This window comes from Macaca nemestrina, chromosome 15 (genome assembly GCF_043159975.1).
Source record: "Macaca nemestrina isolate mMacNem1 chromosome 15, mMacNem.hap1, whole genome shotgun sequence".
Lineage (NCBI taxonomy): Eukaryota > Metazoa > Chordata > Mammalia > Primates > Cercopithecidae > Macaca > Macaca nemestrina.
Genome location: NC_092139.1, coordinates 93,102,481 through 93,120,408, shown reverse-complemented (window position 1 = coordinate 93,120,408; position 17,928 = coordinate 93,102,481). Strand labels below are relative to the sequence as shown.

At 42.6% G+C, this 17,928-nt stretch overlaps 1 protein-coding gene and 1 long non-coding RNA gene across 9 annotated transcripts in view; one reads left to right on the top strand and one right to left on the bottom strand.

The window, feature by feature from the left end:
- LOC105495708 (beta-crystallin B2-like) overlaps positions 1-17,928 on the bottom strand; it is a 104,307-nt gene that overhangs the window by 5,235 nt on the left and 81,144 nt on the right. For 6 of the 7 annotated variants that reach the window (XM_071080305.1, XM_071080307.1, XM_071080303.1 and 3 more), the window contains one exon: positions 5,781-5,868. Coding sequence is in view for 2 of the 7 variants with exons in the window: in XM_071080309.1 (XP_070936410.1) it covers positions 5,824-5,868 (45 nt within the window). In the remaining 5 variants the exon portion in view is untranslated. Of the gene's footprint in view, positions 1-3,871; positions 4,204-5,780; positions 5,869-17,928 lie in introns of those variants that run through there. The other variant, XM_071080308.1, reaches the window with a different exon arrangement.
- The window catches only part of LOC105495706 (uncharacterized), a 45,737-nt gene that overhangs the window by 27,248 nt on the left and 561 nt on the right, over positions 1-17,928 (top strand). The window contains exon 2 of one of the 2 annotated variants that reach the window (XR_011614011.1): positions 6,978-7,026. This is a non-coding gene — a long non-coding RNA (uncharacterized lncRNA). Of the gene's footprint in view, positions 1-6,977; positions 7,027-17,755; positions 17,874-17,928 lie in introns of those variants that run through there. The other variant, XR_011614012.1, reaches the window with a different exon arrangement.

Here is a 17,928-nt window from a genome sequence, read left to right as displayed (position 1 = left end):
TTCTAAGTCTCGGTTAAAGCAAAACAGAAACAAGATATAGCTGCCTTGAGCTTCATTCTTTTGAATTTCTGCTTTGAGGTTTGCATTCAATCACAACATTTGATTGAGAAAGTTCCCCCCAAACCTGAAGGGGCATATGGATCTGAGTTAACAGCATTTACCCAACAGCCCAAAGAAAAATTATTTTCATGTCTTCTGAAATTAAGGGAACTATCTTTATTCCCATCTCATAAAAAGGAAGTGAAATGTAATGATGAAGCTGAACTGCAGTGGCCCGCGATGTCCTTTTGTTCCCCCAAGTGGATGCTCTCAGATTGCAACTTTGAGGAGAAGTTCACATGGGTAATAAAGGCTCTGGGAGGGCACAGACCCTGAAATACCAGGGGTTAAGCACAAATTAAGTGAAGCATCTGAGGAAGCTTCTAATGTTCATTCTATTGTTTTCTTTGGATGAGGAATCTTCTCTTCCTCTGTCTTTCTATTGGTTGGTCTCTCTCTCTCTCTCTCTCTCTCTCTCTCACTCTCTCTGTCTCTCTCTCTCACACACACACACACTCTCTCTCTCTCTTTCTCTATTTATTCCTTTTTAAAATACTCTATGAGGCCAGGTGCCATGGTTCACACCTGTAATCCCAGCACTTTGGGAGGTCAGGTCGGGAGAATCATTTGAGTCCAGGAGTTCAAGAACAGCCTGGACAACACAGTGAGACCTCATCTCTACAGAAATTTTAAAAATGAAAAAAATTAGCTAGGTATGGCCTCAACTACTTAGGAAGCTGAGGTGGGAACATCACTTGAGTCTGGGAGGTTGAGGCTGCAGTGAGCTGTGAAAGCACCATTGCACTGCAGCCTGGGCAACACAGTGGGACTGTGTCTCCAGAAAAAAGAAAGAGAGAAAAGGAAGGGAAGGGAAGGGGAGGGGAGGGGAGGGGTCTCTGTGAATAAACCTGGATAAGAGTTTCCAAGTAGCACCCTGCTCCCTGTTCCCTGTCACATTGCTCACACTCCCAGAAATTCCCTACCTTATCATGACACTACAAGTATTTTCTACTCCCTACTCGTCTAAAAAATAAACAACAACAACAACAACAACAACCACCACCACCACTACTGCCTCTGTTTCACTCCTCAGACTGATTACTTTTTGCTCTGTACCAGCCATGTGTCAGGTGCCTCCAGCACCAGGGACACCAGCACGGGCAGAGGCCCTGCCCTTGAAGAACTCTCAATCTAAGAGAGGATAAATGAACCAGATGACAAGGGAATAAATGAACCAGATACTGTGCCTGTAAAAATGCTGTGAAGGAACTAAACAGTAATTTGTAAAGAGTGTCAATGAAGAAAGACTTTCTTTAGCAGGGTGATCAGGGAAGGTCTCTCTGAGGAGAACCTAAAGTAGATTCCAGGAGAAGTCAGCACAAGTGCATTCTAGGCAAAGAGAATAGCAGGTGCAAAGGTCCTGGGGCAGAAATGAGCTCGGAGGATTTAACGTTCAGTGTGTTGGGGAGTGGGTGGGAGTGTAGCTGATAAGGTCAGATAGGTGGATAGCAGTCAGGTATAAAACCTGTTAAGAGCAATGGGAGGCCGGGCGCGGTGGCTCAAGCCTGTAATCCCAGCACTTTGGAAGGCCGAGACAGGGCGGATCACGAGGTCAGGAGATCGAGATCATCCTGGCTAACATGGTGAAACCCCGTCTCTACTAAAAAACACGCACAAAAAAACTAGCCGGGTGAGGTGGCGGGTGCCTGTAGTCCCAGCTACTTTGGAGGCTGAGGCAGGAGAATGGCGTAAACCCGGGAGGCAGAGCTTGCAGTGAGCTGACATCCGGCCACTGCACCCCAGCCTGGGCGACAGAGAGAGACTCCGTCAAAAAAAAAAAAAAAAAAAGAGCAATGGGAATTATGAAGGGGATTTGCCCATGTGTGGAAGGCCTGTATTTCTTTTATGGAATATTCATCATCTTTTTGCCCAAAGTCTCCAAACAATTAGACTTTCCTTGGCTATTAAGATAAACAGATATTCCTAGGTGTAGATCACTGTAAACACTTTAAGTGCTGGGAATTCATACTAGGCCTTGTAAACTTTAAATTTTAGAACTAGAAGTGATCCCTGAAGATCAATTATTTTGATACTGTTTTGCATTCTCTGAATAACATTGTCTTACTTGATTAGAAAAGTGATAAAGGCTGAATCCACTGAAAATAGTTTGCATATGAGTAATGAAGATTCAACTAATTCACTTAAACTATATAAGCTACTTATTGACCTTTGTTTGAATGAGAATTCAACAGTGTCAGCTTCAGGCAAGGCCTGATCCAGGTGTCTGATATGATGCCAAGGAACTGCTCTTTCCATTGCTCTGTTCTGCCGTTTCTAGTGCAAGCTTATGCCATCCTTAGTATAAACTTTCTCCTTAGGCTGGCTGTTTTTATAATTACAGGATAGCTGCCTGCCCCTACCATGACTATCATCTTCTCTAATAATGTCTAGTAAAAGCACTCGGGGTTTCAACCTGCCCAGCCAACATCTTAAGATTAAATCTGGACCAACTTAGGTCACATGCCCACTTCTGCACCCCTGAACCAATCACTGTGGCTGGAGGAACACAAGGCCCTCATGGCTCAGCTTGGGTTACATATACTACTCCTAGATTCCAGAAAGTGTGGTCACCTTCCGTAGAATCACATCAGCTAAGATTAGAGAGAGGATGATTTCTCTGAAGCAAAATCAGTTATATTGTCAGAGCTGGGAATGATAGGTGGATGTCTTAAGTAAACCTTCAGGTCACTTATCAAAAATGAACACTCAGATACATAATTCTTATAAAAGTTACAGTTTACAGAGTTAACTCAAAGAAGTCAACAGGTGTCACTAGTGACCACCAGGAAGGTGGGTTATATTAGTCAAAATATGCAAACTGCTATAACAAACTATCCCGAATCTCAGTGACTTGACATGACAACAGTTTGTCAAAGAAGTCCAAGATAGCATGGGTTGGAGACCACTGTGCTCCACATAGTCATTCAGGGACCCAGGCTCTTTCCATCAAATAGCTCTCCTGTACCTGAGGGCCTTGGGGATCTTCACGAGATTTGTTACATCCAATGAGCAGATGAGGAAAGAGAGCACACAGAAAAGGCACAGCCACCCTTAATTTTCTTGACCCAGAGGTAACACCCAACACTTTTAGTCTCTTTTCATTGGCTGGAACTAGTCACATGGTGCCACCTACATACAACAGAGCTGGGAAGTATAGAATAGTGGGTGCTCAGGTGGAGGTGGGAACATGGATATTGGTGAACACCAGCACCTACCTAACAGTGTGTCATCAATCACAGCTTTTGGAATCTCTGCAGTTCTTTCACATGGTTATTGTAGAAAATTCAGAGATTCCAGAAACACCATTTTTAACCTTGATAAGTAACCAGAAAGCGAAGTACAGAGTGGGATGTGGTAGACTATTGTTCAGAAATATTGACTGCCTGTTCCCTCTCCACTAAAAGGACAGAGGCTATTTCCCCCACTTCTTGATGCTGAGTTAGGCAGCGTGGCTCACTTTGGCCAACAGAATGAGACAGAACTTACTATTGCTAGTTCTGGAACTACGTGTCAAGTGGCCTTGCAGTTCTCACTTGCCTTTTGGTGCGTCTGCTGTTGCCACTGGAAGAACATGCTGGGCTAGTGTGCTGGAACTAGGAGAAGGATGATAGATGCATAGGCCAGAGCTACTCCAGCCAATTCTCCCTAGATTGCCCAGCTCTCATTGCTGACCCTCAGATGTGTGAGCAAACCCAGCTGAGATCAACAGAGCCAACCAGCCAAGTTCACCTAGATCAGCCACAACCCACCCACAAACCACGGACTAAATGAGTTCTTGCTGCATGACATTGAAATGTGTTGTTTATTGTGCAGCAGTGAGCCAATATGGTGGAGTTGCTCAAGCTTGCAAAGGATACTGTGTTTTCCCAGGTTACTTTTTTACGGGAGACAATAAAAAAAAGGGGGTAGGAAGGTATTACAGAAGTGTCAGGCACATGTTGAAGGAAATGTTCCAGACTCTGTTAAAGATAATATGCTCTGAGATGACACACGATCCAGAGATGGAATTCCAGAGCCATGGTTAACTTCATCCCTCATGACGTGAATCCAGGGCTTCCAAGGACAAGGGAGTCAACAAAGCACGGTGCATCGGCAAAGAAGGTGCTGGAATCAAGACAGAAAACACCACCCACCACTCACCACCACCACCACCACCTTCAACCCCACCGCTCATGACTATGAAGCATTTACGCCTACAAGTCACGCGGTTGTTTTGCTTACAGAGGAGTCAATATGGGCATAAATGGAGCTGGAAGAGGTTCAGACACCAAGAGCAGAGAGGAACTACAGACCAAAGTTCCCCATTCTGAAAAATCAAAAATAATTATAGAAAAGCTCTGACTTCCGAGTGTAAAAGGGGGAACCTTCCACAACCCAAAGTAATAGAACAAGCACCTAACACCCAGATCTTTGTTTTTAATGCCATTCTCCAATCAAAAAAAAAATTTTTTTTGGAGAAATGGTTGATTCTAGGACTGGGGTAGGAAATCTACAAGATGAGCCTGGAGGATCTTGTAGTGCTAGAAATTGTTCAAACAAAACCACACACACACACAATGATGGGGGTGTGTCAAAGAAACACAAGGGCCACTGAAAGAGCTCCGAGTGGCCAAAGCTGGAACAATTCAAGCCAGAAAATAAATAAATAAAGTTGCAATGGATTACAAACCAAAGTATTAAAAAATTCATGAGTTTATACTGATATACGTGAAATAAATACAGAATAAAATAGGCAAATCTGTGCAGAAAAATTGCAAAAAATATACATATATATTCTGCCCTCAAGGAGGGGGAGTCTAACATCCCACTCCCTAAGTGTGGGCTGTGCATAGTGACTTCCCTCTCTTCAGGGGTTACAAGGCAGGGGTGGGTGAAGGAAGAGAATTGTCACTTTACCATGGAGAAAACTGACAGACTCTACCTCAGCCAGGTGATCAAGGTTAAATTATGGTGTCATAGGTAACTTTAATATGATATGATGAGTTATTGCACTTTATGTTTGTGGTCTCCCTCCTAAAAACCCACCTCACGGGTTCAACCATGAGCAAAACACCAGATCAATCCTGGTTGAGGAGTGTTCTATAAAGAAAACCTAACCAGTACTCCTCCAAACTGTCAAGGTCATCAAAAACAAAGTCTGATTAATTGTCACAGACAAGAGGAGCCTGGGGAGGCACGATGAGTAAGTGGAATATGTTATCCTGGATGGGATCCTGGAACAGAAGAAGGAGATTGGCCGGGAGGGGTGCCTCACACCTGTAATCCCAACACTTTGGGAGGTCGAGGTGGGAAGATCACTTGAGGCCAGCCTGGTCAACATAGCAAGACCCAGTCTCTATCAAAAAAATTTTTAAATAAACAAATAAAGGACACTAAGTAAAAATTAAGGGAATCCAAATAAAGTAACAATTTTAGTTAATGTATCAGTACAGGTTCACTTCTGGCAAATTTACCATGTTAATGTAAGATATAATTCGTGTTAAAAATAGAGGAAACAGGGTGGTATGTTAGAATGCTCTCCGCGATCTTCACAACTTGTCTGAAATCAAAATGAATTCTCAAATAGAAAGTTTACTGTTAAAAAATGTGAGAACCAGGGCCATCCTTGAGGATGAAAGAGGAAATTTAAGCATAGACTTTGAGGTCAGGGACAGCCAGATTTAATTTCAAGTTTGCCTTACTTGGTTGTGTGGTCCTGGAGAAGTCACTTAACTTTCCAGCATTTTATCTTCCTTGTCTATAAAATATGATCATCAAGGTGCCTTCCTCCTAGCATGGTGGAGAAATATAAAAGAGGTTACATACGGAAGCAGTGTGTCATATCGCAAACATTACATAGATTATGGCCATCATCATTATTTATTTCTTAGTAGGAAGATCAGGGAAATCTTACCTTCCCAACCAATAATAAATAAGGCAATAATTACCCTCAATAGGTTGTGCATGCTGAAAAGACAAAATAGTTGCTTTCTTAAAATTTTAGATTCAAAGGGTAAATGGGCAGGTTTGTTACATGGACAGATTGTTGATGAAGTTTGGGTCTAAGTTGCCCAAGTAGCGAACATAGTAACCAACAGGTAGCTTTTCAGCCCTTATCCACCTACCTCCCTCCCCGCTTTTTGAATCCCCGGTGTTTATTTTTCCCATCTCTATGTCTGCACGTACCCAATGTTTAGCTCCCATATATAAGTGAGAATGTGTGGTATATGGTTCTTTGTTCCTGTGTTCGTTTGCTAAGAATGATGGCCTCCAGATGCATCCATATTGCTGCAAAGGACATGATTTCATCTTTTTTTTTTTTTTTTTGACAGAGTCTTGCTCTGTTGCCCAGGCTGGAGTGCAGTGGCGTGATCTCAGCTCACTCCAACCTCTGCCTCCGAGGCTCAAGCGATTCTCACGCCTCAGCCTCCCAAGTAGCTGGGACTACAGGTGAGGGTCACCATGCCCAGCTAATTTTTTGTATTTTAGTAGAGACGGGGTTTCACCATGTTTCCCAGGGTAGTCTCAAACTCTTGAGCTCAGGTGGTCTGCCCGCCTCGGCCTCCCGAAGTACTGGGATTACAGTCATGAGCCACCACACCTGGCTGATTTCATTCTCTTTTAAGGCTGCATAGTATTCCATGGTGTATCTGTACCACATTTTCTTTATTCAATCCACCATTGATAGGCACCTGGGTTGACTCCATTAGTCTTTTCCTTGAATGCTCCCATTTTTTGTTTATTTTACTTACTATTTTTTCTTGTAGTTATTCATCACCCAAACTGTAGGTACTTCTAGAGTGTCCGTGATGTGTTAAACAGAGCAGACACTTCACAGATATGATCCCTAGATCACACAATATCTTTGTAAAATTTGCTTTATTGCCTTCAATTTACAGATGAGGAAACAAAGGTCCAGAGATCTTAATTGCATCACACAGCTGGGAGGTAAGTCACAGCCTTCAGGCTCAGATGTATGTCTTTGGTTTCTACAATCTTTGCTTCAATATTGCAACTCTTTTATTTATTTTAGAGACACGGTCTCGCTCTGTTTTTCCAGATGGGGTGCAGTGATGTGATCATAGTTCACTACAGTCTCAACCTCCCAGGCTCAAGAAATCTTCTTGCCTCACTCCCCCAAGTAGCTGGGAAACTACAGGTGCATGTCACCACACCTAGCTACTTATTTATTTATTTAGTAGAGATGGGTTTCCCTATGTTGCCCAGGCTGGTCTCAAATTCCTGGTTTCAGCTTCCCAAAGTGCTAGGTGTGCCATCGTGCATGGCCTTATTTTTTATTTTTAGATATTTAGAAAGAACAAATGCAGGTTTCTTACATACATATATCCCATAGTGGTGAAATCTGGGCTTTTAGTCTACCCATCACCAAAAGAGTGAACACCATACCCAATAGGTAATTTTTCAACCCTCATGCCCCCTCTTACCCTCTCACCTTTTGCAGCCTCCAGTGTCTATTAGTGTACTCTGTATGTCCATGATTACAATTATTTTTAAAGTGGACCACTAGAATTATGGGATGGGTTTAGAAATGCATATCTAATGTGGGGTTTAGAGACACTGGAAGCTTGGTGAGAGAGGTACCTTTAGATAAGAAGATGTCTCAGAGATCCCCAAGCTACCACCTAATTTAACAGTGACTGTTTATTGAACATTTATTACATGCCAGGTGCACTATGCCTTGGAGAGGCAGAGATGTGCAAAGAGTCACATGGTAAGGAGATTGAGTTTTGTTCTGAGGGTAAGAGGGATCCACAGAAAAGTTTTCAGTGAGGGCTATGAGGGAGCAGTAAGAAGGCAATTACAGGAGTCCAGGAAAATATTGGCCTGGACTGGGTTAAGGTGGTGGTGGGTAGAGAGAAGGGAGAGATTCAAAAGGCACTTGGCACAGGTAACAAAAGGAAGAAACAGACAAACCGAACTTCATGAAAATTTAAAACTTTGGCGCATTGAAGGACATTCTCAACAGAGTTAAAAGGAAACCTATAGAATGGGAGAAAATATTTGCAAGTCATATACCTGATAAGGAATTCATATCCAGAATATATAGAGAACTCCTACAATTCAACAACAACAGCAAAGGCCAAACAACCCAACTCAATCCAAACAACTTGAATAGACATGTCTCTGAAAGGGATATACAAATGCCAATAAGCACAAGAAAAGATGCTTAGAATCACTAATCATTAGGGGAATGACAATCAAAACCACAGTGAGATACCACCTCACACCTGTTAGGATGGCTACGATCAAAAAAACAGAAAATGACAAGTGTTGGCGAGGATGTGGAGAAATGGGAACACCTACGCCCTACTGGTGGGAATGTAAAATGGTACAGCCTCTGTAGAACACAGTATGGAGGTTCCTGAAAATGAAATAGAATTATCATATGATCTAGCAATTCCTCTTTAGAGTATATACCCAAAAGAATAGGAAGCAGGGTCTTGAAGAGTTATTTGTACACTAAGGTCCACAGCAACATCATTCACAAGAACTAAAAAATATGGAAGCTACCCAAATGTCCATCCACCAATGAAAGGATAAGGAAATGTGGTATATCCATACAAAAGAATAGTAGTCAGCCTTAAAGGGGAAGGAAACTCTAGCACATGCTACAACATGGATAAACCTTGAGGATACTATGCTAAGTGAAATAAGCCAGTCACAGATAGGCAAATACTATATGATTCTGCTGATGTGAAATACTTAAGAGTTGTCAAAATCATAGAGACATAAAGTAGAATGGTGGTTGCCAGGGGCTGGGGGTTGGGCGGAATGAGGAGTTACTGTTTAATAGTCTCAGTTTTACAAAATGAAAAAGGTTCTGAAGATAGATGGTCGTGACAGTTGCACTACAATATGAATGTACATTTAATATCACTGAATTGTACACTTAAAAATTAAGGTGGTAAATTGGCCGGGCACAGTGGCTCATGCCTGTATTCCCAGCACTTTGGGAGGCCAAGGCGGGTGGATCACCTGAGATCAGGAGTTCGAGACCAGCCTGGCCAATGGCGAAACCCCATCTCTACTAAAAATACAAAAATTAGCTGGGTATGGTGGCAGGTGCCTGTAATCCCAGCTATTCAGGAGGCTGAAGCAGGGGAATTTCTTCAACCTGGGAGGTGGAAGTTGCAGTGATCTGAGATCATGTCACTGCCCTCCTCCCTGGGCAACAGGGCAAGACTCTGTCTCAAAAATAATAATAATAATAAGGTGGTAAATTTTATGTCAAGTGTATTTTACTACAATTAAAAATCAAAATAAATGATATTTTTAAAGGCACTTAGGAAGTAAAACAAGTAGGGCTGGGTCTCATTTATTGCATGCAGGTGGAGGGGGCTAAGGAAAAGAAAGGAATAAAAGCAAATCCCAGATTTCTGACTCCGGCACCTGCGTTACTAGTGGTGGCATTCTTTAAGACAGAGAGTACTAGGGAAGGATTCATCCCTCCACACATTTGCCTTTGGCTGGTATGTCTCTTCAGTCTCCTTTATCTATGGCTTCTGTCTCCACCTATTTTTTAAAATTTCCCTTGCAATTGACATATTTTTAAAAACTGGATCATTTGCTCTGTAGAGTACCTCACAATCTGGGTTCCATTGGTTGTATCCTTGTGGCATCTTTTGACATGCTGTTCCATCCCTCGTATGTCCCGCAAATTGGTCATTAGATTTAAAGATTTGATCTGATTCAGGTTTGAGTTTTCAGCAAGAATATTTCGTAGTTAGTTGTATTATTCAATCAGCAGGCTCCTAACGTCTGGCAGTCTCTCTTCAGGGGATTTTAGCAGTCAATGATCACCATTGCCTAGAGCTCTTATTTCCATAGGCACTTGCAAAATGGCTCTATTTTAAGTCTATCAGTCCTTCTTATTAGTTGGACTACTATGAAGAAAGCTTTTCTTCATCGACTAAGATACAGTACCTACAGGAAAGGCAAGATAAATGCTCAATTCTTTTATTTGTCAATTTTCAGAATAATAAGTTGGTTCTTTAAAATACCTTCCAAAGGAGGCCAACGCATTTTGGTTTGATTTGTTTTGTTTTTAGGATCATTGGTAACTCATGGACTTTAGAATCGTTAATGTGTTTCATTGCAATGTAGTTATTCTTCTTTCAGATGCTCATAGAATTTCATCTTTAGCCAGCAAGAGTCAATGGGTTGGTTCCTGAGCCCTTTTGACACAACCATAGTAATCTTTGATAGCCTCCTTTCTTCTGATTAACAAGATGTCCTAAGATCATCTTGTACATTTCCTGCCCCACTCTCGGAATCCGCCATTTCTACCGGGAGCTGTAATTCCTTTCACTTCGAAATTGTTCTTAGAGACCATAATCTGTGTTATTGCTGGGTTGGTCATTGTTTCTAGGTAGTAGGTTGGTGCAAAAGAATTTGCGGGTTTTGCCATTACTTCTTTTTGTTTTTTGTTTTTTTTTTTTTTTGAGACAGAGTCTCACTCTGTCGCCCAGGCTGGAGTGCAGTGGCGTGATCTCGGCTCACTGCAAGTTCTGCCTCCTGGGTTCATGCCATTCTCCTGCCTCAGTCTCCCGAGTAGCTGGGACTACAGGTGCCCACTACCACGTCCGCCTAATTTTTTTGTATTTTTAGTAGAGATGGGGTTTCACTGTGTTACCCAGGATGGTCTCGATCTCCTGACCTCATGATCCACCTGCCTTGGCCTCCCAAAGTGCTGGGATTACAGGCGTGAGCCACCGCGCCTGGCCTGCCATTACTTTTAATGGCAAAAACCGCAATTACCTAAAATTTCAATAATCAAAGCTAGGAAGTAAAAATTTTACAAAAGAAATGCATCATAAGTTCATATTATTTCCAGTTCAAATTTAGGATTACAAGGCTTCATTCACTTAGGTGATCTTGTATTTTTATGTTTTCTCTTATGCTGAAAATCTTAGTTGCTAACAACACTAATTTACCAATCCATTTATTTTACCCACTATGTATTGAAATAACAATACCAATATTTTTGCTAATAGTATGATTAATGAGAATAGTTTCTTCCTTTTTTTGTTTTTCTTGTTATTTTGTACAGTCAAATTGTTGTGTTTAGAGTCACATGTATGTGGCTAAGTCACTAAGCCAACACGGCGAGGTTCATTTGTTTCATTTTCTTTTCAGTTTTAAAGAATTAATTTTCATTTTCTTTTGGATTTTCTATCATTGTAAAAGAAATTTATATGGTTCCCGAGTCAAATCTATAAAATGATATGTTTTCGGATGTTAGTATTTTTAAATGTGTCACCCATATCTCTCAGACTGCTTTTTATTATCTAGAAAAATGTTAGGTTTTACCCACTAATGAAGAGAAATAAGACTAAGTGTCATTCAGACTGTTAGAAATGATGGGGTATTTTTATGAAAAGAAACATATTCAACCTTGAAACTAGAAGCCATTTTTGTTTCCCCTAACAAGGACCTGTCTGTCAATTTCCCACAGTTTCAAAGCCCCACTGCACAACCTGAATGAAAACACAATGTCATTATGGTTACTGAAATCAATTAAATGTCAAGGTTTTCCATTTGCACGCAGCTTCCTTCAGACAAGAATGCTTTTCAGAAAATCTTTATTCCCTTTGGATTTTTTTCCCCTGAAAGCTTTTATGATTAATGTGACAACACAAACACAACCATGTCTATAACTTTCTTCCATAGATCCACAAATACCACAGGTTGAACTTACTCACTGCCTTGCAGGACTGGCACAGCCCTGGCTAGAAGCCTCAGCCTCATCGTTGCATGCTCTCCCTCTCTCTTCCATCGCTGCTAGTTGCCTCTGTGTCCTACTGATTCCAGCACTCAGGGTCTCAGACATCCAGCCTGCCTCTCCTTTCTACTTGGCCTCATCCCTCCACCAGCATCTCTCATGATGGATAGTAGCAACAGCCTAGTTTCCCTGCCACCAGTCCCTCCCCTCCAACCACTCACAATACAGCAACCAAAACTGTCTTCCTAGAAAAATCACAAGCCTGATAGTCTTAAAGTCCTGTTTAAAAATTGTCAATGGAGGCCCAGGCATGGTGGCTTACGCCTGTAATCCCAGCACTTTGGGAGGCTGAGGCAGCGGGATCATGAGGTCAAGAGATTGAGACCATCCTGGCCAACATGATGAAACTCTCTCTCTAACAAAAATACAAAAATTAGCTGGGTGTGGTGGCTCAATGTCTGTAGCCCCAGCTACTCGGGAGGCTGAGGCAGGAGAATCACTTGAATCCAGGAGGCGGAGGTTGCAGTGAGCCTAGATCATGCCACCGCACTTCAGCCTGGCGACAGAGCAAGACTCCATCTCAAAAATAAATAAATAAATAAATAAATAAATAAATAAAAATTAGAAATAAAAAAATTGTCAATGGCCTCCCATCAATCAAGGAACAAAATACAAAATCCTTAGCATGGTATAAACACCTTTCATAGTCTCATAATCTTACCCTCTTTTTTTTTCTTTCTCTCTCTCTCTCTTTTTTTTTTTCTAGAAACTCTTTTATGCTCTTCCCACCTCATGGCCCTGATTAGGGCATGCTAGAAATTTTTATTCCTCTCTGCCTTTACTCATATCGTTTCCTTACATGCAATGCCCTACCCCTACATCTTCACCTAACCAACTTCTACTCATTCTATGGCACCCAGTGCGTTTCCATCACCTCTCCTGTGAATCTATTTCATCTCCCCAACTCCAAACGCAACTAAGCCTTCCCTTCTCCAGGTTTGTTACATTGTTGTCAGGCTTTGTTTTAGTATTTATCTTCTACAGCAGAGATGGGTTTGTATATCCACTTCTTAGAAGTGTTATACACCAATAAATTCATCTATATGAAATGGACAAACTCCTAGAAACACACAAACTACCAAACTGACTCAAAAAGAAATAGACAATCTGAATAGGCTTATAACAATGTAAGAGATTAAAGAGATTAAAGCATAATCAAAAAGCTCTCTAAAAGGAAATCCCAGGACTAGATGACTGGCGAATTCTACTAAATATTTAAAGAAGAATGAACACCAATTCTTCCCAAACTCTAGTTAAGAAAAAAAAAAAAAAATGGAAGAGGAGGAAATACTTCCTAACTCATTGTATGAGGTCAGCATTACTCTGATACCAAAGCCAGATAAAAACATCGCAAGAAAAGAAAACTACATACCCACTTCTTACTATAGGATGTGAATGCCTGTGTCTTACTCAGCTTTGGGCTCTTAGCACCCAGCACAATTCCTGACACGCAGTGAGAAACCATAGAGCCTTCTTTATTCCTGAATAATTTAATGGCTAAGCATGGGCAATGTTTGAACTGGAAGAGGTTGTCTGACTTGAAAGGATTTGAATCCCAAGATAGTTTTAGATGGTTATAGAAAGATGTGTTATTCTTAACATCACTCAGAAAGTAAGTCTATCACATTCAATCAGCTCTGTGATTTCTCTCTTCCAAATTCCCCAAGGGAGGGAGTTGGAGCTGGGTAAAGTTCAAGTTTCACTTAATGAGGTAATGATTTGTCCTCTTTCTTGTGGGAGTGGCTGCAAAGATGAGAGGATCGCACAAGAGCCCAAGAGCATTCCTTGTGTATTTCTAGAACACAGTAGATAACCATATGGAAATATTACTCAGCAGCTGAATTACTCTCTGGGAAGTGCCTTGGGTTGGGATTGGGAACAGGCTAGAGGGACAGAGGATGACTTCCCCCGCCCACCACATCGTTGCTGTTGTTTTATTTGTTTGTGTGTTGCAGCACGCAGAACATTAATGGAGCATGAGAATGCAGTTACTAAGGAGATGTTAGAAGCTTCAGGGAGAAAAGGAAAAGGAAAAGTGGAACAGGTGTCATCACAGAAGTCCTATGGGGATGGGTGATGAGGAATCTTATTAAGTTTTGCTTTTTCATATGTCATGTAAATTCTCTCCCCAGTGTTTCCATAACGATGTAAAACACCCATTTCTCATTAACATAGAGGGTAGCTAGACTTTGTTTTTAAAGATTGGTCCCAAGTGCTGTGTCCATTTTAAGGTGCTCTTACAATGACAGCAGATCTCCCCACTAGAACCCACTTGTATTTAAATGGCAAGCATAATGCTTGATGTACCAACTGGAATGCTTTTAGTTGAACGAAACAGAACCCCAGCTTAAAATAATGTGAACAGTGAAAGAAACTTATTGATTCATGTAAATAAAAATGGGTCAATACTAGTTTCAGGAATGGCTTGATCAGGGTGCTGACTCCATTGCTCTGCAGTTCTCTTGATTTTGCCTTCCTGAACGTGATGGTTTACTTTTCACACTCACTTTTGTCATGGTGACACAATGTCTGGAACAGTTCCATACCCCACATCTTCCTGAAGAAAAGTGTCTTTATCTCAACTACCAAACAAAATCCTAGGTTTCACTCTAACTGAGCAAACGGGTCACATGTCCATCTCTGAATCAATCACCATGGCCGAGGGAAGTGCCATGCTCCTGAGAGGTGACAATGCGCTAGCAGCCCTCACTCTCGGTGTCTCCTCTGCCTCGGCATCCACTCTGGCGGCACTTGAGGAGCCCTTCACCCTGCCACTGCACTGTAGGAGCCCCTCTCTGGGCTGGCCTGGGTGGAGCCGGCTCCCTCCCCTTGCCGGGAGGTGTGGAGGAAGAGGTACGGGCAGGAACCCGGGCTTCGCACCACGCTCACAGGCCAGCCCAAGTTCTAGAGGGGTCGCGGGCTCAGCGGGCCCCACACTCAGAGCGGCCAGCCGGCGCCGCTGACCCAGGGCAGTGAGGGGCTTAGCACCCGGGCCAGCAGCTGCGGAGGTTGCGCCAGGTTCCCCAGCACTACCAGTGCTGTGCTCAAATTCTCACCGGGCCTCAGCTGTCTCACCGCAGGGCAGGCCTCAGGACCTGCAGCCCGCCATGCCCAAGCCCCTGCCTCCGCCATGGGGCTCCCTTGCAGCCCAAGCCTCCCTGACGGACGCCACCCTCTGCTCCGTGGCACCCCATCCTATCCACTGCCCAAGGGCTGAGGAATACAGGCGCCGCTTGGGACCGGGGGACAGGTTTGCCTGCAGCCCCTGTGCGGGATCCACTGGGTGAGGCCAACTGGGCTCCTGAGTCTGGTGGGGACTTGGGGAACTTTTATGTCTAGCTAAGTGATTGTAAATGCACCAATCAGTACTCTGTGTCTAGTTCAGGGTTTGTAAATACACCAATCAGTACTCTGTATCTAGCTCAAGGTTTGTAAATACACCAATTGGTACTCTGTAACTAGCTAACCTAGCGGGGACTTGGAGAACTTTTCTGTCTAGCACTCTGTGTCTAGCTCAGGTATTGTAAATACCAGCACTCTGTCAAAACGGACCAATCAGCTCTCTGTAAAATAGACCAATCAGCAGAATGTGGGTGGGGTCAGATAAGGGAATAAAGGCAGGCCACCCGAGCCAGCAGGGGCAACCTGCTCCTTTCCTCTTCCATATTGTGGAAGGTTTGTTCTTTTGCTCTTTGCAATAAATCTTGCTGCTGCTTACTGTTTGTGTCCCTGCTGCCTTTATGAACTATAACACTCACCATGACAGTCTGCAGTTTCACTCCTGAAGCCAGCGAGACCAGGAACCCACCGGGAAGAACAAACAACTTCAGACACTCTGCTTTTAAGAGCTGTAACACTCACCGTGACGGGGTGGAGCTTCACTCCTGTCAGTAAGACCACAAACCCACCAGAAGGAAGAAGCTCCAGACAATCTGAATGTCTGAAGGAACAAACTCTGGACATACCATCTTTAAGAACTGTAACACTCACCACGAGAGTCTAGGGCTTCATTCTTGAAGTAACTGAGACCAAGAACCCACCAATTCTGGACACACTCTGATGAGCTCAGGATGAGATGTGTGCCCATCTCTGAATCAATCACCATGACTGAGGGAAGTGCCATGCTCTGACTGGCTCAGGATGAGATGTGTGCCCATCTCTGAAACAATCCTGTGCTAGAGTAGGATTTTCTGATTGATTTTAGTCAATTGGAGGGGCGTTTACCTTTGGAACTGTGAATGGAGCCACTGTCCCCTAAATTATTACATATGACTGCCATGCATTGGGAGTAGTGTCAATACTCTCAAAATCACATGACCCCATGCCTTTGGGGAGCAGATGAATGGGTGCTGCTAAAAAAGCTGTTAATGTCTTTTGGAATGGGAATTTTCCTTTGGGATGTAAAAAGTGCATTTCATTCCGGCCTTTGATTCTCCAACACAAAATTAGGCCACTCTGCTACTTCCCCAGGGTGCATAGACGTGTCCACACTTACACTTTGATGTATTTTATCAGTTGCTCCAAATATTAGCAAAAAACTGTTCATGGATTTCAACATTATTTAAAAACAAACAACCTTGTTGTTGAACATTCCCTTGACAATATACAGTTGTCTACCTTGAATCTTTTGCTGCTTTCATTAGGCTGAATAGCACAATGGTTAGGAATTGGACTGCCTGATTTCGGAAACTGGTTCTGCCACACACTGGCTGTGGACCTTGAATAATTTACTTAACCTTTGTGGGGCTTGGCTTTTTTATCACCAAAATGGGGATAATGTGGGCACAAACCTCATAGAGCTGCTATGAGAACCATATCCTATGATGAATATACAATGTTGGTTCAGTGCCTGGTAAATAGTAAATATTCCAGAAATGTGGTGGTGATGATGATGACGAGTAATTGGCCTTAGCTCCTGTTTTGTCCTTACTCACTAAATAGAGTCTGACACCACAAATGTAACATTTTCTATAGTTCCAATAACAAACTCTAAGCATTATGGATTCTACACATTTGCTCCTTGATAAGAATTTATAGATTCACAGTCACCTAAGTTGAAAGGAGGCTAAAATCTAAAGTTGGCATTCAAATAACAGTGCTATTGGAAAAACAAATTTAGAAAAGGAAAACGGGGGCTAAATAGCTGAATAGTTAATTGTAGTACTTGAGCTATTAAAAATATTAATGAATTACTAATAACAATGATTAACAGTTTTGATATTTAGATATGAAAGAGTTCCTTCCAGAAGAGTTGTTTTGGTCCTGTTTCACAAACAGGCAGCATCATCTGTAGCAGGGTACAGAAAGCAGCCACCAAGCACGAAGACATGAGTCATTTATATGATTAAGAAAGCGCTTTGGCCAGGTGCGATGGCTCACGCCTGTAAACCCAGCACTTTGGGAGGCCAAGGTGGGCAGATCACAAGGTCAGGAGTTCAAGACCAGCCTGACCAATACGGTGAAACCCCGACTCTACTAAAAATTAAAAAATTAGCCGGGCGTGGTGGCACATTCCTGTAATCTCAGCTACTCAGGAGGCTGAGGCAGGAGAATTTCTTGAACCCAGGAGGTGGAGGTTGCAGTGAGCTGAGATCACACCACTACACTCTAGTCTGGGAAACAGAGTGAAACTCCATCAAAAAAAAAAAGAAAAGAAAGGACTTAAGTTTTTAGGGAAGCAATGCCCTTCTCTCCCTATCCTTTCAAACATAAATTCAATTTTAAAAATCCTGATCCACTGAGATTTTATTCCCCGTTTCTCTACTCACCAAAGTAGTAGCTCATTAAATCCATGTTCCAAAGCCTGCTATAGTCACAAAGCCCTTTCTGCATCCTGCTCAGCCTTTGTTATATCACATGGCTTTATGTGTCATAGTCATTATAAAGACAACTGATTTAAGAAGGTACACCAGTTTTGGAAAATCTCCAGAGGATGCAGAGGCACAGAGCAGTGGTCCTCAAGCTTTGGGAGCTGCTAGAATCTTCTGGGCAGGCAAGTGGAGGAAAGAAGGATTGGTCCAAAATGCAGATTCCTGGCCCCAGCCCCA